This window comes from Aythya fuligula, chromosome 7 (assembly GCF_009819795.1).
Source record: "Aythya fuligula isolate bAytFul2 chromosome 7, bAytFul2.pri, whole genome shotgun sequence".
In the NCBI taxonomy this organism is placed as follows: domain Eukaryota; kingdom Metazoa; phylum Chordata; class Aves; order Anseriformes; family Anatidae; genus Aythya; species Aythya fuligula.
This window is the reverse complement of record NC_045565.1, coordinates 2,689,573-2,711,540: the sequence shown is the minus strand read 5'-3', so window position 1 is coordinate 2,711,540 and position 21,968 is coordinate 2,689,573. Positions and strand designations below refer to the sequence as shown.

General features: G+C 48.4%; 1 protein-coding gene across 1 annotated transcript; it reads right to left on the bottom strand.

Annotated features, from left to right (window-relative positions):
• Positions 1-6,258: 6,258 nt before the first annotated feature.
• On the bottom strand, positions 6,259-21,936 carry ZNF365 (zinc finger protein 365). The gene is made up of 4 exons (XM_032191114.1): positions 21,386-21,936; positions 12,834-13,014; positions 11,179-11,216; positions 6,259-8,632 (listed from the first exon to the last, which is right to left on the bottom strand). Exons 1-4 carry the CDS (start codon positions 21,934-21,936, stop codon positions 8,386-8,388), a joined length of 1,017 nt encoding a protein of 338 aa, XP_032047005.1. The 3' UTR covers positions 6,259-8,385.
• Between the last annotated feature and the right edge of the window lie 32 nt (positions 21,937-21,968).

Below are 21,968 nucleotides of genomic sequence, written 5' to 3'. Positions count from 1 at the left end.
GCCAGGTTCACTCCCACTGCAATCCTTTTACACCCTTGCATCTGCCTTCTGCAGACGTTGCTCCGGTTTTATACCAGTGCAGCTAGAAATAGAATCAGGTCTCCTACCTCCAGCCAACGTTATTCAGAGTAAATCCTCTTCGACAAAGCGGCAGCCAGCTCGCTGCCAGCTCTTGGCAGGCTGTTGCGGAACCCTGGAATTGATGTCAGTTTTGGAAGTGGAAAACGCACACGAGGTTTAACAGAGAGGTATTACGCGTTTCTTTACAACGAGTGAGCACGCTTAAAACCGAAGGCAGCTGTCAGGATGGGCCCTCCACACTCCCCTGAGCGTTTGGTAGCTGCTAAGGAAGGAAACCGAAAATGGATCACCTATTTTTTTTTCCACGCTGATGCTAATTTAGTGCGTGAGCGTCTCAGTATCTCAGTTTGTCTGTAAAATGGGCAAATTGCTTACCTGGGCACTCCACCGCAGAGCAGGGAGGCTTATTACTGCCCAGCAAGAGGAGCTGTCATTGTGACAACCGCCAGCGGAAGGGCTCAGAGTGTTCAGCGGAGAACCCATTACGCCGGGTTCGTGAGTTGGGTAAATGAAACCGAGAACTGAAGCGACCTGTCGGGGCTGGCTCCTGGCAGCAGCCGGGCTCCTGCTCGGGGCAGCCACCAGAGACAGGTTGGTGGGACGGGGGCCTTCACGCGCGTCTCCAAATGCACCGGGGCCACCTGAGCGAGCGCACAGCCCCAGGGAGCCACCTCGCTCCCTGCAGAGCTTCGTGGGGCGTTGCAGGCGGGACTGACTGCGCTCTCCTTGCAGTTTCAGGACTGGTTCTCTCTGTTGGTGTAAGCAGAGAAATATCCATAGCTCTCCCTTGCAGTATTTAGCGCTAAGAGTTCGGTAATGCAGCTGCTTGTATATTCTTCCCGACCCTGTTCTTGTATCAATATGAATTTAAATTTTCTCTCCCTTTAAGCAAAAGGCTAATATTTCTTTCTGTCCCCCACTAACAAAACCTAGAGTACCTGCAATTAACTTAAACACCACTAACAAAGCCTCTATGTTTTGCAATGAGCTGGAGTCAGGACGGTGTAAAGTGACTCATGGTTTATATACAAGTGTATGAAAGCCAAACTAGCCTTTGGATAGCTAGGGATAATTCTTTCCATCCCATAAAAGACTGGTAGTTCATACTGTTTCTCATATTTTAGTTGCTGGGATTTCATGCCGATTGTGGTATTTACTTGAAATACCGAGCTCTGTGAGTCTGCCCAATTCCCAAGAACCCCATTGCCACTTTTCGTTACGAGCTACGATTAAGTGACAGAATTACATTGTTCGTGTCCGCAGGTATCCTGAACATTAGACCTGCATCTTGCACCTAGTTTGCCCTCGTTGTTACCTGGCGGTTGTCTGCTTGTATTCCCTCACCTCAGTTCTCTACCAACCAGAAATTATACACTTGTGGAAGAGGCGTGCTGTTCTGTAACACTGACTCAATGGCTCTGCTCGCAGTCCTCTTTTTGTGCGTTAGCAACAATCCATTTTTCTACCTGCAGCACGAGTGCTGGTGCTGATTAAAACTTTGTAGTAGGTTTTGAATTGAATCCTTGGTGCCGGGGATTTTTTGGTGTGTGGTAGCAAGGCGCGTGGTGCTCGCCACACTTGTAGCACAGTGCTCTAAAGACAGGTTCAAGCTGTGCCTGCCAACCAAATACACCTCCATGGGAAACCGACCTGCAGGTAATCCAAACAGGGTGCTTACAGATGATTGCAGTGTCTATCAGTGTAAGAACAAGGCAGCTTGAGCTGCAGTTAAATTTGAAAGAAGCCTTCATTCGGAGCCCTGCTTTAACGTGTTCTTCATTTCTTTCCTTCCAAGCTGACCAAGCTGAAACCAATCTGCCTCAAATTTCATAGTCAAGATTGTGTGCCAAGATTATGTATAAAGTGGGTCAGCTATTCAAAGCTGGTGATCTGTTTGAATGCTGGATTTGTGCTGATTTGTTGTTATCTAAACTGACTAATGTTTCATACAAACAGATTTCTGCATGTGGATTGCTCTGAAAGCGGCAAGCCCTGCGTTTGTGCTGCCACGTTGCTGGGAGGCGCTCCTCCAGTGCCGCTGGGCACCCCAGCCAGGTGGGCTTGCCTTCCCCCTGGGGGGCTTGGCGAAGTGGGGAAGCGCTCGAGGAGAGAGGGGGAGTTGTTTCTGGCGTGAAAGAGGAGCTGTGCCAGCTGGGTTGAAACATTTTTAGGACATCTTGGGAAAAAAACAAACCAAAACAAAACAAAAACCCACAACCACAACCTTTTTTAGACATATTTGCAATCTTCAAGCTCCCTGAAGCTTTCTTGGGGCAGCAAACAGCCCTCGCCTTTCTGCCCCATAGCAAAGCCCTTGTGCTCTGGGGTGGAGGCACCTCCCTGCAGAGGGGATGTGTGCCCCACAGCCCTGTTGCAGAGGCACCTCCTGACCGGCCGGGCCGTCCCTCAGCACCGACGGGCACGCAGGCTGTGGCAGAGCATGAAGATGCAGGTGGGTGCGCACTAAAAGCAAAGGGCCATTTGGCATGCAGTCATTAGCTGCTGCCGAGTGCATTAGTCCTCTTATGTCTTTCAGAAAGTCATCGTTTTATAGCAGAAAATTGCCGTTTTGTTCCAAGCAGACTTAGTTTCTATAATAAGAATAAAACCCCTTAATTAGGGTTAGGAAGAAGCGGACTCATGCACTCAGCAGGAAGGGTGGGAGCTGCCAGGCTCCCAGGAGGATGGGGAAGGGGCTGCAGCTCCTGTGGCACGGTGCAGGGTACAGCAGGGGTACAGCCCGGCACCGGGGCAGCACAAGGAGTTTGTCCTGGGCACCTGCTGCTGCTGCGGTGGTTTGCGTGGAGGAGAGGAGCGTGCGCCCTGTTTTGGCAGCAGTGCTTTCATCTTAATGCGTTAAAATTGCAGCGCATCACCCGTGTGCTCGGCCTCAGCGTTTGGCTGCCGTCGTGGCAAACTCTGCTTTTTGCCCGTGGCTGCTACTGTACAGCTTTGGCTCTATCCAAAACCAAGAAACATTGGCCATTTCTGCTCTGTTCGTGTGCTTGTGGAACTGGCCCAGCCGATGCTGTTTGCATTGCACATGACCACAAGTAACACGGCGCTTCCTGGGCTGCTCCTCACCCAGCATCCCTGCCTTTACCTACATGGCACTTGCACCTCTTTGGTGAAGTCCTGTCGCCAGTTTGTGGCTCAGCCTGAGGCTGGGAGCTGCAGTGTCCCTGCTGTGGGCAGAGCCTGCTGGAGTGCAGCAGGCGCACAACCCCCAGGGGGATGCGAAGCCCCAAGTGAGCCGTGGGACACGGGGATGCTGCAGCAATTCATTATCGGCCATCACCACCTAGTGGCAAAAAGGCTCGGGCTGCATTCATCTGCAAACTGATGTCTGCTTCGTTTTTTTTTCCCAAAAAAAAGAATTTTCAGACTGGGCTCACACCTGATGGGCCGATTCTGACCTCAGAGCAGCTTTTAGGACAAGAGGAAATGTCCTTCGTTGCAGCTGAATCCCACAGGCTGCCTCTCAGGCGCCTCGATGGATAAAGTGGAAATGATTTTAACTTTTGCCCAGGTGAACGGGCCCTTTTCCACCAGCCAGATTTACACGGAATGTAACCCCAGCCCTGACATCCAGGAAGACGGGGCTCCACGATGCAGGTTTTTGTCTACTTGGAGCAAAAGGAAGAGAAGCCCCTGCCCCTAAAATAAAAAAATCAGCGAGTCCTTTAATGGTGTAGGTTGGAAAACGGGGTAGGAATGTTGTGTGGGAGGGGGGTGCAGTGGGCACCCCTGTTCCCTCGCTAACAAATTGTAACCAAAACTACAAAGTTGCTGAAGCCCAGAGAAAGAAAGGGGGACAGCGACTGTGCTGGTGCCCTGACCCCTTCTCCTTTAGGGCATGATCCGAGTGCACCAGTTGCATCTTCCTTTCCATTTTCCCCACCTACGGTTCTGGCAACTTGAGCTTGTGCCTGTCCTTTAGCAAGTGTCCGTGCTGGGACCCGGGCTCTGCCTTTTGCTCGCTGCCCTCGGCTGCCCTGCGCAGGGAGGCGGCTGGAGGTGAGCCCCAGGGATGGCTGCTAACAAACAAGCAGGACTCAGCAATAAAACCTGCTCTCGATGGTTCAGCGTGGTCACCATGGCAATTAAATGAACTGATAGAGGAGTTACAGCTCCTTCATTACAGCTCTAATTACGATTTTAGTTTCTTCATTTGCAAATGCTCCAAGCCTGTAGGAGCGCGTCCGCGGGGCTCTGCTGGCAGGCTGGGCTCCCCCTGCCCTTCCTCAGCTCCCAGCGGGGCAGAAGCACCTCCATGGCCCGTGGGGATGGGCAAAGGGCAGGGGGAGCCCACACGGGCACCCAAACGGCTGTAAGTCACGTTTTCAGGGCTGCTGCATGCAGTGGAGTTTTTCGGTGTGCCCGTGCGCCTCCCATTGCCCCAAATCTTTTGCAGGGCTGGTGGGAGCCAGAAGCGATGGTGGCAGCCAGAGGCGTGCTGAGGAGCTGGGGCTGTTTGGCTCTTAGCACAGAAATGAGTTCAGCTCCTTTAAAATCGGAGCTATTTAGGCTGCTGACACCAGGCTGTGGCTGCTGATGGGTCCTTCAGCCCCAGGCTGCTCCCTGCAAAGCGGCCCTGGCCGTGTGGCTCCGATCTCCTCGCCTTGCCCCAGAACACAGCACCTGCCCAGGCATCCGGGGATCCCTCTGTGTCTCCCTTCCTCTCTCACCTCAGAAGAGCCTCTTCCTCTTTCGTAACAGGTTGTAAGGAACCTGCAACCTCCCGTGTCTGTTCCTTCACCCTTTATGAACGTCGGCGAGGGGAAAGGGGCTTCTCAAACCGGGGACTGCATTTAAGCCGTGCAGCTTGAGCCTCCTTGGAGGGCCACGCAGAGGACAACTCAAGAGACCACGCTGCAGAAAGTGGCTGGCTGCGGGGTGGCAGCATTAGCAACACAACGGGAAAGGACATTTTGTTCGTGTCACAACAGCAGCTATTTTTAAGAGCTCGTTGCATGTTTCATGTCATAAAATCACTTCTGGGATTACGTTTTCTAAAAAAAAAAAAAAAAAATTAAAAAAATGCCTATGCCTACTGCAGAGAGCACTAAAATAGTCCACTCCAACCACTTCAGACAGGATGTATGGAAATAATCAGCATTAGCCTGATGTAAGAACAAATAGAGGCAACTATTTGGTGACGCAGAATAAAGGGAGAGAAGAGCAGGACTTCGCTCAAGGAGACGGAAAGAGCTGGTGGCTTTGGAAGAGCTTATTAGGGATGATAAAAGTGGTAATTTGTTTGACCTGGTACCTGGCCTAATTGGTGGCCATCCCGTTGAATACAAATACCCAGCTGAATATTTCCAGTAATTCTCCTGGAAACAAAACAAATGTGTTTAATCTCTGGCAGGAGAAAGTTGTTTTCACTGCCAAGGCAGAGGGGGGTCAGATACCATCAAGTGCTTTAAAAACATGTGCTCTCTTCAGCTGGCAGGAGCATCTCAAAATTTTATTTTATTTTTTTTTTGGTATGAAGTAGTCTAATTCAAGTTCTAGGTTTCAATTAGTCTCTCGCCTTCCTGGCCGATAACGTTACGCGCTAGTCGGAACATTTTGTTTTCAGCAAAGGTCACCTGTAAGGGCCCAGCCCGCATATGTGCTGCTCCGAGGTGTTTTTAGTTTTGGACAAGGGGTTATTTTAAAACGTGTGCCAACTAGGCGGCCAGGCCCTACTGCATTGCCCTTCAGACAACCCACCTAGGTGTCCTCAAAGCGTCTCGAAGGGCAAAATGTGCTTCAGTGCAATTCAAAGGTGAGTGGTCAGCTCTGCCAGAACGCTTTCAGATTTTAGATTTTAGAATACCTTTAAACAGACAGTTTCCAATTCCAGCGTTCCCTGCTCCCGAAGTCGTCCCAGGCTCCCAGCAGTCACCCAGCCTGGTGCCTGGACGCTTTCCTCTGAGGTACCGCACCTCTCTGAGCGGGCCGTGACGTGCGAGCTGCGTGGGGCCAAGATGCTGCAGGTGTCTCTCGGGTTAATTTGCTCTGCATAGCTCTGAAAGATCAGTGGCATTTTATCTAAGAAACAGAAGCCCAAATGGGCTTTGTCTTTCAAGGTGTTCATTGTCTTTTTCTCTGCTGTTGGGTAGGCTTTTGTAAGAAACATTTCACCAAGTTAAATGTTTGTGTTTTCACAAAGTAAAATGAGACAGTAACTGAGAAATATATCTTTATTATTAGAATGTTTATATTCTAAAAACTTTTATCCGGGGTTACAATCCGATCCAATTTCTCTCTGATTAACTAACCCAGCATTTGTTCAGCAAGTAACTGGAACTTAAATTGAAAAGTTTAAGAACATGCAGCGTCTTTCACTCTCTTTTTTCTCTTCCTCCCCCACTTACAGTCAAGATTTTGGCGCAATAAATAATAAAATAAACATCTCATCTGTGAACTAGTAGTTGCACTTAACTTTGGTGACTAATAGAGTAGATAGGCATTTAAAAATAAAAATATTCTTTCAGTGTCAAGTGGATAAAGGAACATATTAATGTATTTACTTCCATTCTAAAGATCACCTTCATTACCATTTCTTCATGTTAGTAGGATGTGGGAAATGGAAAAAACCTAAAGGTTGTTTCTATGATATGGTTTTCCTAGGCAAGTTCTTGTAACACACGACCCGACCAAAACCCATGCAACACAATTGACAGATCCTCTTCACCACACAATGGCAAGTGGAAGGCCAGGTGTGGCCTTGTGACAGAGTTAAACAAATGTTAAAATGTCAGTACAACCTAAATACCCGAACTGACTTTACATGGTGACTTCCTATCGAAACAGTGTTGAGAAACTCTGAACATGTATCTGATAGTTCCACATCCACTAGGTAAAAGAAAAGTGAGGCATAATACTCTTTCTTCACTCTGCTACTTTCGGGGACTCTGTGCACCGGCAGATGTATGACACCTGTCGTTACCTGACCTGACTGACCGGTCCTCTTCTGCTTTAAAAATATTGCAGCTCGGGTGCTTATTGCAGCAGTAATCATAGCGATGCACTGCCTTTTAATACTCGGTTCTGCTTACAGTCATAGTTATAAAAATGAAAAACATTTTTCACAAATCTTTATACGCGTACTGTAAAAATCACCTTCCACAAAAACGATTTACATCTGTTATGAGCATTTAAAAATAATTTACGCAGACTCGTCTCATCTATTCTTTCTGTTGCTTGAGAAAACAAATCTCTTCAGTAACATCAACAAGATGTTCGTATTTGTAAACATGGCGTGAGGATTCAGGTTACCAAAAAACTGTACACACGGAAAAATCATCTTAATAAATACTCTGATGAATTAAGGATCCTTTTAATTGGCACAAACCACTGTAAACACCCGTACTCCCATCCTGCGGTCATCTGTCTTCGTTACTCTTGGGCTTTGAGTTGAAATTTGAGGAGCCATCTCCCCCGAAAGGACTCGTCATGGAGATGAAGATTTGAAGGGGTTAGGTTATGATCACAGCCCTCTGAGGTCCTTCCCGACCAACCCAAGGGCTGCTCAGGGCACCACGCGCTGCGGCGTGCTGCTGCTCGCTGCTGAGCTGCCTCCGGGGGCCCAGCTCTGCCCTCGTGCCAAGGGACACCAGAGGCCGGTGCCCAAGGAGAGAGAAAGCTGCTGGGGTGTGCAAGCTGTGCTTGAGACACTGCAGCAACCCAAACTCGCACCAGCAGGGACCGTGGCTGCTGGCAGGACTGGGCTGCTTAACGGAGGTAATGAAATGTGGAGATGTGCCCAAGTGGGCTTCCCGAGGGAAATCCAGGGTGGCAATCTGCTGCTATAGCAGCCTTCAAGCAGCTCGAGTAGGCTTCTTGCATCCAAGTATGCTTGTGCAGGTAGCAGTCAGTCATTGATCTTCCACCTACCTAAGCTGGAAGAGTGACTGTTTGGGTGCCGATTAAATGGATTCTTCTGAACTTCAGCAACAGCATAGATGGAAAATAAATTATCAAGCTACATGCTGCCACTAAAATAATTAAACGTACAGCCACAGTACTGCCCAGCAAGATAACTGCAGTTGTTTAAAATAAGCTCTATAAATAAATAAATAGATAGAAAACCCTCTGTGTAAACTCAATAAAATGTCATTTCTCTAATAGCGCCCAAAGAGGGAATGGCGTTGCTAAATAATATAAATATTCCATATTGTATACATTTCTCTATATTAGATCTGTTACATTTTGGCATGGCCAGGTGGATAGGAGAAGTGGGATAATTAACTTCATTCAGTATTTGTTCTGTTGAAGCCACGCTCCTGTGTTACTTTAGATCGTCAGCCGCTCCTATAGCTGTTTGCTCTTTTTACCCATCTTGGATTTTGCGCTCACTTTCCTGGCAGAGCAGCCTGGTTCACCTTTCTTTTGGGCTCTCCATATTTCTCGTGGGCAATCAACAGGTTCGTAGAAGCATCTGACCTGCTGCAAACTGTTCTTTTCTTCCTTTGCTTTTTTCAGCAAGACTCTTCCTTTCTGAAAGGAATGAGGCTTTGTGTCGGGGATGTTGTATGAGGCATGTTGACTTCCTCGGCTCCTGAAATTAATAATAGCGGTTATTAATAATTATTATTCTGTCTTGCAAAGTGAAAGCTGCCCCAAATGTCCCAAACCTGTGTATTTTTGCAGGCAGAATGGCCTTGCTTTACAGGACCAGGTTGAAAGTTAAGAACAGTTGCAATATAAATGACATTTCTCCATAATCAAAATCATCCCTCGCTACAGGAACTACACGTGTTACTGATGGACTCTTCGTGCATGTTCATCTACATTTTAACTGAGGTATGATTCTGCTGATTTTAGAGCACTGTCACCTCGCTCAGGTCTATATCCTCGTTAACTTATTAATCTAAAGAGATTTTAAAGATGCGCATATTCACAGCAACCTTCTGCAGTGAACGGTTGTCCCCGTGTCTTTGGAAGACCACACGGTCCCAATGAGAGCAGAAAGTGGGTGCAGGAACTGCGGGGGCTGCTGGTGGGATCTGAGCCCTGCCTGGGACTCTGCCAAGGGCTAGGGGACCGCAGCTGCCAGGGGCCAATAGCTCAGGAAACTCGGCTCTGCCTCTGTGCTGGCCACCCGGGATGCTTTGACTTTGTTGTAGGCTGCAATTTGGAAAGGGAGAAGAGGAAAGGGGAATAGAGAAACTGGCGTGAAGAAGGGAGCAAAATCTTAAAGGGCAAAGCGAGCTGAATTCGTTGTTCTCTGTGCCATGGTTCGGGCCTGGCAGGATCTGATGAAATCGGTGAGCTCAGGAGTTACGGCACGGTGCTGTGCGGGCTGCGCCGTGCCCTCTGCTCCGGGATTTTATTTTGAAACCTCAGTTCCACAGCTTGGCTAAGTCGGGTCCCTTTTAACATCATCTCAGAACGGTTTATGGCAGATACATGCAGTGTAACAGCAGCACAACACACGTCAGGCCCCAGCTCGTGTCTGCCCAGATGCTGTGACTGAAGGGAAGAGCAGATGTGTGCGCTTGTGCGGCAGTCTCTTCAGGGCTCCCACAGGGCTATTTTCCAGAGCTCATCGTTTCTGAAAACCCATCTGTGCTCTTGTCTTGGGCGTTGGACAGTACTGGGCATTGATAAGGCCAGTTTTGGAAAAAGCTGCCGTTGTGCAAGCCCTCTCCCATCAGGATGTGCAGCCTCACTCTGTCGTCCCTGTGCCACCCTCGGGGCTGGTCCTGGTTCACAGCAACAGCCAGCGATGCTACCTGATGCTTGTGCACTCCCCTCCTCCTCACAGACTTGCAGAGACCTCCTGGTTGAATCACACCTGGTACCAGCAAAACGCGTTCCTCTTGGCGTGTCTCTCTCCAAATCTGCCCTCGTTTGAAGCCTGCTCTTGGAAAGACCTGCAGGGCGTCAGGAAAGCCTCTGCATTTCTTGGTAGGAGGCAGTGAAAGCCAACCAACTGCACAGGACCTGAGCCTTACCTACAGAATGGCTTTACCTGCTGGCAGCTTTGTTAAAACCAGCTCGGGTCACGGGTAAGATGACAGGAGGGCATTGCCCAGAAGAGCTGAGCTGTATTTAAATTAAACCCGTTTGTGGCAGAGGAGGTGGATTTCTGCCCCTAATGAGTAGTCAGGGTGAAGAAGGTCTCTAAGGTGGCTGCAGACGCAGGCCATCGCCCGCTGAAAGGCAGTGCTGCTTCACGGGGAGGGGCAGCCCCCCACTACAGGTGACTCCGAGGTGCTGGGCTTTGAATCACGGGGTCGTGTGGGTTGGCAGGGACTTAAGACACCTCCCCCTGCATCAGGCTGAGGTTTGCCTTCATCCCCAGAGCAGGCAGAGCAAAACAAACCCTCCCTACCCCGCTGAGCATCTTCTCCTCTACCCTCTCTGCTTGGTAGCACAAGCTGGGCTATTTTTAATCTGATAACTCCAAATAAAGGCTACCACCGAATGCTAGTTTTGCCATTGCCTTTTAAAGGAGAACTGGATCAATGGGTAAGCAGAAACCTCTACACAATTTTACATATGCCTTTGAACTCCCACCGTTTGTCAGCAACCAATGGATTTTACCAAACTGTGTTATACTCAGGCCAAAGACTTCACCTTGACAGAACAGCCCGTGTTAGTGCTACTCCCAGAGCAGCTGCCTGAGTAACCTGAGATGTTGCCAGCAGCCGTACTTGCTCCAGACACTTGTTTGCTTACATGTGATTTTTAAGTTGACAGTTAGGAAATGACAGCTGTCTCTCTCCTCCCTACAGAATGTTAAAGATATTTTCAGCTGAAGCTTGACCTGCATCTACCAAAGACATTCAACAACTGTAGCACTGCAACAGGCTGTTAAAGTCAATCAGAAAGGAATCATTTATTTTACACAAAATTATATTCTTTGTTTTCCTTTAAAGAATGTCTCGTTTTATTTTTGATTTAGCAGAAAGCTTTTGATTGAGCAGTAATTTATTTTTCTTTTATTACGTCCCATAAATACAGACCCCACTAAGGTACAGAACTTGATCCAAACCCAACTTGATTCAGGCTTTTGGATCAATTTGAAATGCAAAAGCAGCAATTTAAGCATGTCAAGTTACATCTTTTAGTAAGAGAAAAATAAAAAGACATACATACAGGCATCTGGGTTTCTTATTTAATGAAATGTCTGTAAACTGCAAAGAAAAAAAAGAAACAGGTGGTAAATATTAGTATTAAATTACCAAGCAATTAAAGTATGGAGATAAAATACATGCAGTCTTCAAAACCACATTTCCATTTTCACCTGCTGTTAGTACAAGAAAAATGTTCATGAAAGAAACATAAGGAAAAGAAACGTTTTCAGATTGTTATTCCTCTAACTTATTTTTTTTTTTAATTTGTCGTTAGTCGTTGGACTTTTCCCCGTTATTTTTGTCATAATTATAATCCCAGTAAATTGCTAAAGAAGTGTGGGTTGAACAGAGATGCTTCACTTTAGGTTAAACAATATGGTACAATGAGCAGTAATTATTGTGTTCAAGATAATTAATAAGGGACAGTGCCTGAATAAGCTGTATTAAATTAGTTTTCTCTCAGAGCCTTTAATTTTGCAGCGATGTGTTTCCTTTACACGAGCAGCTAGAAAACCTCCACTACCAGCTCTTGTCTCTGTCCCCAGCAGCACTGAGGGACACCAGTGCTCCTCTCCATCCCCACCCCAAATTGTCTATAGGTCTTTGTCTTCCACGTGGCTACGGAAACCTTGGCTTTCTACCACTACAGACCTCCTTAGTGCTGTGCATGATCAAATGCCTCTCATCTCACCTCCAGGAGGGTGAGCAATTAGCATAGGCAGTGTGGGGTCTTCACTGAAACTAACATGTTCTGGAGAAGTCATGGATAAAACTTGCCATATAAGTGTAATGCTTTGTAGGGAGTTTAAGTAGTAATAATGAGGGCTTTGAAAGAAATGGTTATTTTTAAAAGCATTGTTCAGACAGCAGTGGTTTCCAGGCTGTGGAGTCTCGTCTGACAGGCCTGTGGGAATCCGTTCGCTCTTCCTACACGTCTGCTGATAGGGAACTACAGAAAGCAAGCTGAAACCTGCCAGCAGGTTTCTGTGTCCATTACAGGGATTCACATCCTTCCTGAAAATCTTCAGGGATCTCCAGAAAACTGCCAAGTCAGTAAATGACACAAGGGAAACTGTTTCCAGCAAAGGTAACGTCAGCAGTAGCCAAAGCTGGGAAAAAAACCTGGGAAATATTTCATTATTTTCTGCTCTCCTTTTCCCACCTTTGCTAACTGCTCTCATCCTTTCTGCTCAGCAGAAACCAGCAGCGTTTGCAGCCATCACTGCTCGTCCCATGCCCTAGGTAGCAGTACCTGACTGCAGCTCTAAGGGCACAAAGCTGGAATCCTCACCTGCCTGCTGCCTTTGTTCCTCACCCTATGATTTGGTTACAACTGCAGGTTGTTTTCCACACCACCCTTTACAACGATGATCGAGAGCTCTAAGCTGCAAACAAAATTCAGGTGAGTGAGACCCAGAACTTTTCAGATTTCTATGAGACTCAAAATTGTTTGAAACTCACCTTGTCCTACTTAACACACGCTCTGCGTGAGGCATGACAAATATGAGAAGTGGCGGCTTAAAACATAAATAAAACAGAAGTCTACAGAAGCATTTATAAACCCAGCTCTGTCTGGGGAAGCGATTAGCCCGTCCCACTGAGCCTACTCACACTGAAAGTCGAGCACTTTCCCTCTGGTGGTGGGTGAGAATTAACGAAAGGGCTTTGCTGGCTTACCACGTGGTCGCTGACATCCATGTGGCTGCAGGCGACCTGCTGGTTTTGGTAATACTCTAGCTGCCTCTCCGCCAGGTCCACGCGCTGCAGCAGGTTCTCAATGAAGTGCTGGAGCCTGGCTTTTCCCCGCAGTTCTTTTTCTGCCGCTTCTTCCAGGAAGTGGTTGAAAGTAACAACTTCTCTGTAAGACAGAAACATCACAGAGAGGCAACGTGTCAATAATGGGGAGAGCCCTGGTCTCACTGCTGTCAGAAAAATACTGGCGCTGCTTCTCTTCTTCGTGGTGCTATCCCACCTAGCTAATTACTGTCCTTCCCCTCCAGTAAGGGATTTCAATCTTTTTGTGGACACTGACTACAGATCTGGAGCCCTGAATGCTGAATGTAAATTTATGGGCAGTTGGTTGTTTTTTTTTCCTGTCACACTCAGAGCTCTTGGCAATAGTCCATAGATCCTGTTGGTCCACCGACAGCAGGGCAGAAACGTTATCATTAAGCAAAACCATTCACCACTCAAGGTACCTGGGCACAGCCATAGCTACTTAGCTGAAAACAGATCCACCTTCTCTTCTCCTATTTATAAATGTGCCTATCAGTCCTGAAACGTGAAGAGGAGTGGATGAAATCCCCAAATCACCTTCCCGGTTCATCATAATCTTACAGTGGTAGTTTAAAACAGCTGCTGTGCTAGTTCCTAACTTCAGAGAGCTGCTGCGGCCATCAAGCTCCATTTTGGCTGCAATCCTGCAAGTACTTCAAAGAGCAGCGCTATGAGCTGGAGCTGGTGGGAGCGCAGGAGATTAAGGGAGAATTTGGAGATCTTGGAGCAAGGAGTAAGTGCGTGGGAAGACCAAGTTTAGGTCAGGAGTTTAGCAGTGCTGCTTGTCTGGTAGCACAATTGGAAGCAACACATGGTGCTGCTGACTGTGAAAGGTCCCAGCTATGTATGGAGATGGAGCTCATCCTGAAGGGCTCTGCACACTCGGGGTGGTAAGTGAGCCACTATTTGGGCCTCATTTCAGGAGTTCTGGGTGGGAAACATTTGGATACAGCCAGCCATGTATTACAGAAAACGGCAAATCTGAGCATGCAGGATTTCCCCAGTTATTAAACGCCTGGAAAAACAGTCCCTGCTCTGCCAGTGAAGCCACGTTAATTTTTGCTCTGTACAAAACTCAGCGTGTGGGAGTTGGAGGAACCAACGCTTGCCAAATGAAACAGGGCATGATTGTTCGGTGGAAACACAGCGCCTGAGAAAAAAGCGTTTTAAGCCGAAATTAGGAAACATTTTGTAGCAGTAATGGCCTGTCAAAGCTTTGCTTGTTTATAACAAATCCAAATGTTCTCTGCGCTTCATCAAAGATTGTTTTAACTCAGCATTGCTGTAGATAATTATTTTAAGTGAGCTGGTTTTGTCTTACGAAGTTGGGCGTAAGTGGTCAGCTGTGGAAATCTGCCATTTGAACTTCAAGCTGCATCTGCCTGCTCTGAGCCAGAGCAGAGTGCATCAGCAGGCTGCTTACGTGCCTGGTCCTAGTGGCAGGAACGAGCTAAAAACCAGCGTGTACTGCTTGGATGAGCACACTCATGAAGGTTAGTTTATACGAACTTACCCACAAAGTCTGGCTGAAGAAACTGAGAGGAGCCTTGTTCGTTAAACCCCGTTTCAAGGCTTTGTACTTTCTGTGACTGCTCGGAGTGACTTGGTAATAAAAAGGCACTGAAGGATGCCGAGGAGGAAGCAAATCTAAACTCAATAAGGTCACATTGAGGGCTTTGTTCTCACCTCACTTACAGCACTTTAACTTCATGAAGCTACTCTGGATTTACCAAGCCCATGGCACTGCTGCAGGTTGCTCTTTTGCAGCAGACAGGAAGCTCAAAGGACAGAAACCCACCAGGTTGGCTCTAAATCCCTCCTTTGGGGAAGGAAGGGGAGCTGCACGCAGCCTTCCAGCAGAAGTGCTGGGGCAGAGCAGGGACTGGCCAGCCCAGGACACCACCAGCACGTCCCTGCCATGGCCACGCAGCCAGGTTGTGTGCTCCACTGTGGCTGGAGGTGACGAGCATCACCTCAAGGACCTGGCATTTGTTTTTAGAAGGCTGATAGTTGCATGAATGCTAGTATTTGTAATGGTGCCAGTAAAGGTAATTAAAAAGCATTCATTAATCTCCTGCTCCATGGCATGAATATATCACCTATAAATTTTCCTTTCCTACAAACATGCAGTTAGTGAGCTGCACATAGAGAGAAGGGGGAAAATGGGATTTTTTTTCTGGAAGGCTTGGATCACTCTCAGGAGAACAGGCACATAGACGCAATAAATTCCCTAGGATTCTTCGTGCTTTCTAGACTACTCAAGGTAACTTGGCATCCTACAAGCCCCTGTTTGTAGGAACTGTTACTAGCAGCAGCAGTACCATTTTGTTATCCGTAAGATAGCAAGAAAGAAAAAAAGGAAAAGCGTATGCATTGTTTTTATCTGTTTGTTCATGTGCCTTGATACAATCTAGGAATCTGCCTTTAATAACTTTTATCTAAAACTTTTCCTCTGTGCTGAAACTGTACAACCGCTCTGTAAATTCCTTCTATGAAGACAGGAGCCAGAATGCGGCCACCTACTAGGGCTCAGTCTCACGCCTTGTCCTGGTAAGCAGCACTTTTGTTAGTTCAGGTACTTTGTTTCTACTTCATTCAAATCTCTCCGAACACCACCAAGCCCCGAGGAGCAATTGCTAATAAGCCTACTTGCTCCACAACCTCTTCCTCAGAGAGCTCGCTCTGCGCCACTCCTGTGCCTTGGTTACCTGAAGGAAGCTCTCAGAAGCATTTTTACCCTCCTCCCCCCAAGAACAACAGGGAAACGGCTCAAATATCTTGTGCAGCTTCTCTGCAGCCACTGCTTATCCGTTTAATTGCCTTTATCATCTTGTAGTGTGCACAGACGTTTCCTACCTACAGTGATAACCCTCTCTCCAGTCCTATTCCTAGTATCTATTTTTGATAGATGTGATGATTTTGTGCTTATCTTATAGACTTGCAATTTATTTCTCCAGGCCTCTGCCAACTTTTGGGTGAACGTTATGCCATGATTTCCATCTTTTTCTTTGTGCTCTGACACTGTGGATGATGGATGCTCCCAGCAGGTCAGCTAATGACTCCTAATGAAGTCGAGGGAAGGTGGGCGTGCGAGCATTACAGGGCCCACTTGGTGGAGGTGTAAAACAGAGAGCACGGCAGCACAGGCCTGCTGGGCTCAGCAGCTTTACAGAACAGCACTCACCTGGAAGAGGACTCATTTATTAAAGCCTGGCTCAGCCTGGAAGCACTGCCCTTTCTGTTTGGAGGTCTCTGCTACCCTATGCTGATCATTCTACATCCGGAGTGCTGCTGCTATATTAAGGAAAGGTTGTGCAGAGCTGTTAGCTCCCCTGGAGCCCCTCTGCTCTCAGCAGCACTTCTTTCCCACTCTCCTCTGCTTCTGTTTGCTCTCTGCTCTGTCAGCCTGCAGCCTCCTGCCTCTTCTCATTCAGCACCACCCTGGCCCTCGCTGTAGCACCAGCAGCGCTAGGTCCTGCCACTGCGTCCTCTGCCTGGACTCGATGATGCTCAGTGCAGCTCGGGCCTCTGTAAATTTCTGTAATGGGCAGCAGAGTGACTTATCCTGTTTGCTTACAGTATGCAATCCTAATATTAACATAGGTTGCATAGCACAATGGCTTGGTGAAGGGCTATGACTGGGCAGCGGGGAGAAGGGGCAGCTCTGTCAGCACCTGTGTCTCTGTCACAGGTGCTGTGACCTCCATCAGACAGAAGCTTTTAGAAGCAGCAACGACTGCTCCTTCCCAGAGAGCAGAGGGCACATTAACTGGCAGCAGTTTGTGGTATCGGGGCGCGGGGAAACAGAGAGAAAGACAAGCAGACAAGGGAGGTGTCTGAGAGGAGCAGGAGGTGCCCATGCTGCCAGACTGACAGAGAAGAGCTCTTCCCAAAGGCAGTGTCAGATGTGGTAAATGAAGTCGTAAATCAGAGCGGCCTAGGTGACATTTATTCTTTTGCCTTCACCACTAGATCACGGGGTAGTCGCTGCAGAACTAGCGAGCCGCAGTTCTTGTTTACCAGGCAGCTGCTGGCATGTGGGCCCTGCGGATGCCCTTAGAGGTCGCCGGGTTTCAGCAGACAAACACGTGATACGCGGAGTAGATGCAGAGGTTGGGACAGCTCCAGCTCCTTACCAACTGACAAGAAGGGATAATGGTTTCACACATTGCAACCAAGCCCTCCTACAGAGACATCTCGCTGGTCCCAGGACTATTTACAGCCGCTTTGACACCTGCAACTGCTCCGTAGGCGGAGACAGGCACGAGGCTCTGGGCATACTGCACCCAAGCATCAAATCCCTTTACAGAATTGCACTTTGCCTAAAATGAATAAAAAAACAATTTTTTTTTGTTATTTTACCTAAAGATGGGGAAGTTCCTACCAAAGCAAGTTTCCATTTCCTTGAGAAACTATTTAAAATATGAACATTCATTAAGTATTAAGACTGCTGACCCAATCCATCACCCCTTTGCCTTCTGTGCCTGAAATCTGGTATCTGTTGCTCATTAGGCTGCGGTTTCACATTCCTACACCGCTATTCCTACACTGCTATCAGCACATTTGATTTAAGAGGTTCACACCTCCTCCTCTCAGAAAGTTACTGTCCTAGCAGTTGCACCCATTTGCTGGGTTGTGGTCTAGATCTGAGCCCTGAGCTTACTGGGGTGACACCGTGAGGATTAAAATGCTTTATTTCCCAGCCCCATTTTGTGGGCTCGTCCTGCTGCACTGGAACCAGTGCAGCTGAGAGGGGAGCAATGGCTTGAGTAGGAAGATGAAAGGACATGGGGAAGAGGGAGCAGGACCCCCTGAAACCAAGGGTGGAAAACCAACATCTAGTTGTGGTCATCAAAAGCCGAACCGGTTTGTTGTACAAGCGATTCTCATATTTAAAGGCAAGCTGTTGTTTTAAAGAAGCACCAATTGCAGTGATCTTTAAAAGCCTACTCTTAATCCCCTTGTCAAGCTGCTGTTTGAACAAATAGTTCCAATAATTGCAAATTTCAGGTGAAGCCAGTGGCAAAAATAACCACTCACCACAATCGCTATTCTGAAATAGCCCTTTTATTGCAGGCTATGCCAGAGCAGAGGCATGACCACATAGTCTTAAAACAAATGTAATAGGTTGGTTAAAGAAATTGCTGTCAGAGATATGACAACTTACTACATGAATGCTCTTGCCCTATAATTAGGAGACAAAGTGAAATTAAGTCACTATTGAAGACTGTATCTTCAAATACCCTGTTTAGACCTACTGAAGACAAAAAAATCAAACTCTGCCATTTCATTGTTTTTACATGAGTTCCAGAAACAAGCCTCTAGGTGTCCAATAGAAGGAGTTGAGAACTGGTTTTATTTTCAATGGTTTTCTTGCTATCTTATTCAACACAGTCTTACTCCCTTTGGGAAGGCTCCTGCGTTAGCTTTAACACCACAGTGCTCACACTGAGTTGCATTCTCCTTCATCAGACATTGAATAATCCCTTTCAGGGCACATTTTCTAATTAGATCATTTGTTTGCTCAGCAGCTCTGCTGAAGGCTTGACGCTGTGGCCATCATTCACCAAAACTGTTCAGGGTCCAACTAAGGCAGATTGGTAAACTGGGACCTATCTTTAGTAGCTGTGCTTGCTTCTCTAGAACATCCAGGTAATAATAATAATTAAAAAAAAAAAAAAAGCTTTGGCTGTTCAACTCTCTAAGTTTGATGAGACTCAGTGACACAACAGCACCTGCTCTAGGACTTCTCTGTGCAGACAGTATTACTGCTTTAACTATGCAGTACTCTAGTTAGCGTGGTGCCTCCACCTGTCCTACCCTTCACAACTCATCTCCATATCAGTTGCTAACTTTTTCTCTAGAAGAGCCTCTAAAGAAGAGTTTTTGTGACCTTATCTAAGAGTTGGACTAGAATTTCTTTCCTCTTCACAAGATTTCTTTTTTAAACCCACAGACTGATCTCGAGTAGCCCTATTTCCATCTCTGAGATCTGTAAGTGCGTATTGGTAATAACCCTTTAATAACCCTTTTCTGGTTTTCACATGCACCCTGTTCCTGATGTCTGGTAGCAGGGACAACCATTCAGAACCCAAAGGAAGACCGCTTTCCTCTGGAAAAGGGTGACAAAGATATTTCTGGGAGGAAGGTGTTTTCTTTTTCCTCTTTTAAAGAGAGGACAGAGGAACGAGTTTTCAGCTATAGTGGATCAATATCAATACTACTTTTGGGAAAAGTTATCCATATTCACAAGGTTGCTCATAGAAAAAAAAAAATACAGTCCAAAGAAACTGATGAAAGCATTTGTTTCTGAAGGTCAGCAAGTATCAAAGCAGTCCCTAAGGGCTGCCTTTGACTTTTCACAATCTGCAGTGAGAACTCCTGCTTCTGCAATTTCCATTAAGCAGTCTTGTTTGGCTTTCTAATCATCTGGACTTCTTCCAGAAATCAAAGCCAAAGCTGAGATCCTCCTTTTTGAAGGAGAAAGTCATTTCAGCACACCAAGTAAGTGAGTTTCTGAACACACAGAGGGCTGAATATATGGACAGGTCTCAGAATTTACCAGTGGTCCAAGAGAAAACCAAACAAGTGACACTGTCATTACCAGAGCCACGAAGATCCTTTCTTTTCCCCCTCTACCGCTACATACCATGAAGAGCTTCCCTGCTATTGGCACAAAACTAAGTGTCTGGACATTTGTAGAGACTCAGGGTCAAAAAGCTGCCCATCGAAATATCAGCTGTGCTTTCACAAAGCACGATTTATATCCACCTTCCTTCTCAGTTTCCTAATTATACAGTGATGCTTGAATTAGGATGCCGTACCGTACAGCTTTCTGTGGCTGTATCCCTCGCTGTCCCCCAAGATGGGAAATGCAGAAGCTGTTAGAAGACAAATCAGGTTTTCTGTGACCTCTACCTGTTGACACACCCTGCCTGATCTCACAGCCTCCTCAGAGTGCCTTGACAGCGCTCTGTGCCGAGGCAGCAACGCAAGGAGCCGAGCAGCCAGGGCACCCTTCCATCTATCCCCTGCCTCACCCAGCTCCAGATGCAGGGCAGGGAGGGGGTGAACGAGCCCCAGCTGGCGCTATGATGAGGTGCTGCTGGTGTTGCACGACTCCCCTCCCACGCACATCTCAGAGATTTTGTGTGGGGCACAATTCATGCCTCATTTTAGATACCCCAAGTTCAGCATCTTGCCTACAACATCTGCTTACTTGAGGTCCCTCTCTAGGCTGCAGAGGGAAGAAGGGACCTCCCCAGAGCAATTCCTCCCACTCCCAGATACTCTTCTAGAAGAAGTGGGCTGAATCACACTCTGACAGAGCCCATAGGGGGAGTTTGGCTAGATGGGAATATCAAAACTACTTCAAACTGTACGGTACATGAGTCCTTGAATCTTCTTGTCCATGAAGCTGCCCTAATGTTTCAGAAATCAGAAGTGCTGAGTATCTGCCCCCTCTCCTGGGGATCAGCTGCACTGTCTCACTGTAGCTGACTCCTACTGATGGAGGAGCCATCAGCATCTTTTCTTTTTAGTCCTTAGACTGCGGGAAGGAGCGATGAAAGCCCTCCAAACTTCCCACACTGAACTCCTACACCACCTTCCTTATTTCTTCTAAGATCAGCGTCATGGCAACTAGCATCTCCCTTTGTAAGCCTGTGAATTGGTTTGGAGCCACTCCATTACCAACACTCTTCATTTGCATTCCTCTAAAATAAGTTGTGCTGCTCCAAAAAGCCTGAAAGGTTTCAGCAAGTGCAGAATAAACTAAGTAGTTCACGTATAAATAATATATCAGCTCTCGCTACATTTTTAATGGCTGCCTCACGAGCGGATTTTTAGATGGGCTGGGTTAGTCAGAGTGACTCTGGCGACTGGTCCCCATGGCCCCTCGGTGACTCCAGGTTCGTGGTGCTGTGTCTGCCCCAAACACCTCCTTGGGGTGGCCTTTTAGCACCGCGTCCAGCAGGGCTTTGCTGCAGCACAGGAGGAGGCCATCGCCCTGCACGGGCTGCCCCGCATGCAGCGGGGGGGTTTCGGGGAGGAGGCACCGCTCAGTTTTGGTACAGGTCTCCCCCAGCACTTACCCAGCCTCCTTTAAAAGCCAAGGGATTAGAGGTGTCAGCGTCAATCCGATTACGTGCTGGTGATGGCTTACGCTTGCTTCTACCCCACAGGAGCAAGGGCGCAGCGAAAACGTCCAGGTTAGTGAGCGGGGAGCTGCTGCTGCCCAGAGGCACTGCTCAGAGGAGCTGTGCCCTACCTGCGGGGGACACAGCCAGGGGGCTACGTCCCTAGAGATGGAGTCACCACCCGGGGGTGGCCACCAGGTCCTTTCACAACCAGCAGGTGAGCAACCCATCCCCTGTCCGCTCCCCCAGAGGCTCTCACCGCCCCAGGAGCGCGGCGGGCCCGTGCCGAGCCATCAGCCCTTGCTCCCCACTTACTCCTCTTTCCTTTGCAGCTCCTCCTCGGACTCGCTGAGGCGCTGCTTCAAGGCCGCGATCATCTCCACCGCCACGTCCACCTGCCTGCTGAGCGCCCGCTCCCTCCGCTGCACCTCCTGCTTCTTCTGCGAGAGCTGCACGAAGGCCGCCCGCACCTCCAGCAGCTCCGCCGTCTTCTGCGCCAGCTCCCCGCTCAGCCTGGCCAGCCGCTTCTCCACCGCCTCGTCCACCGCCTCCACCACCCTGCTCAGCTTCGCCCTGACGGGCGCCTCCGGCTCCGGCTCCGGCTCCGGCTCCGGCTTCCCCTCCCGGCGCCTGGAGGCGCTGCCCCGGCCGCAGGGCTCCGGCGGCGAGCCCGGCGCCGCGTCCCGCAGCGGGAGGAGCGGGCGGCCCCCGGCCGGCCCCCGCCGCTCAACGCCGCCGTGGCCGTGCTGCAGGTGAGCCCGCAGGGCCGCCAGGCTGCCCAGCGGCAGCGGCAGGGGCTCCGGCCACGGGTACGGGCAGGGGCAGGGGCAGGGGCAGGCGGCCCGCTCCCCGCCGCCCTGCTGCATCCTCCGCCTCGGCGGGGCGGGCTGGGGAAAAC

Excerpts from the sequence above, each read along its gene's own strand:
- ZNF365 (XM_032191114.1), bottom strand. The coding sequence starts at position 21,936 with ATGCAGCAGGGCGGCGGGGAGCGGGCCGCCTGCCCCTGCCCCTGCCCC. Across the intron at positions 13,015-21,385 it reads GAGCTGCAAAGGAAAGAGGA|AGAAGTTGTTACTTTCAACC; the intron begins GTAAGTGGGGAG and ends TCTGTCTTACAG. Across the intron at positions 11,217-12,833 it reads TGGATGTCAGCGACCACGTG|TTTACAGACATTTCATTAAA; the intron begins GTAAGCCAGCAA and ends TTTTCTTTGCAG.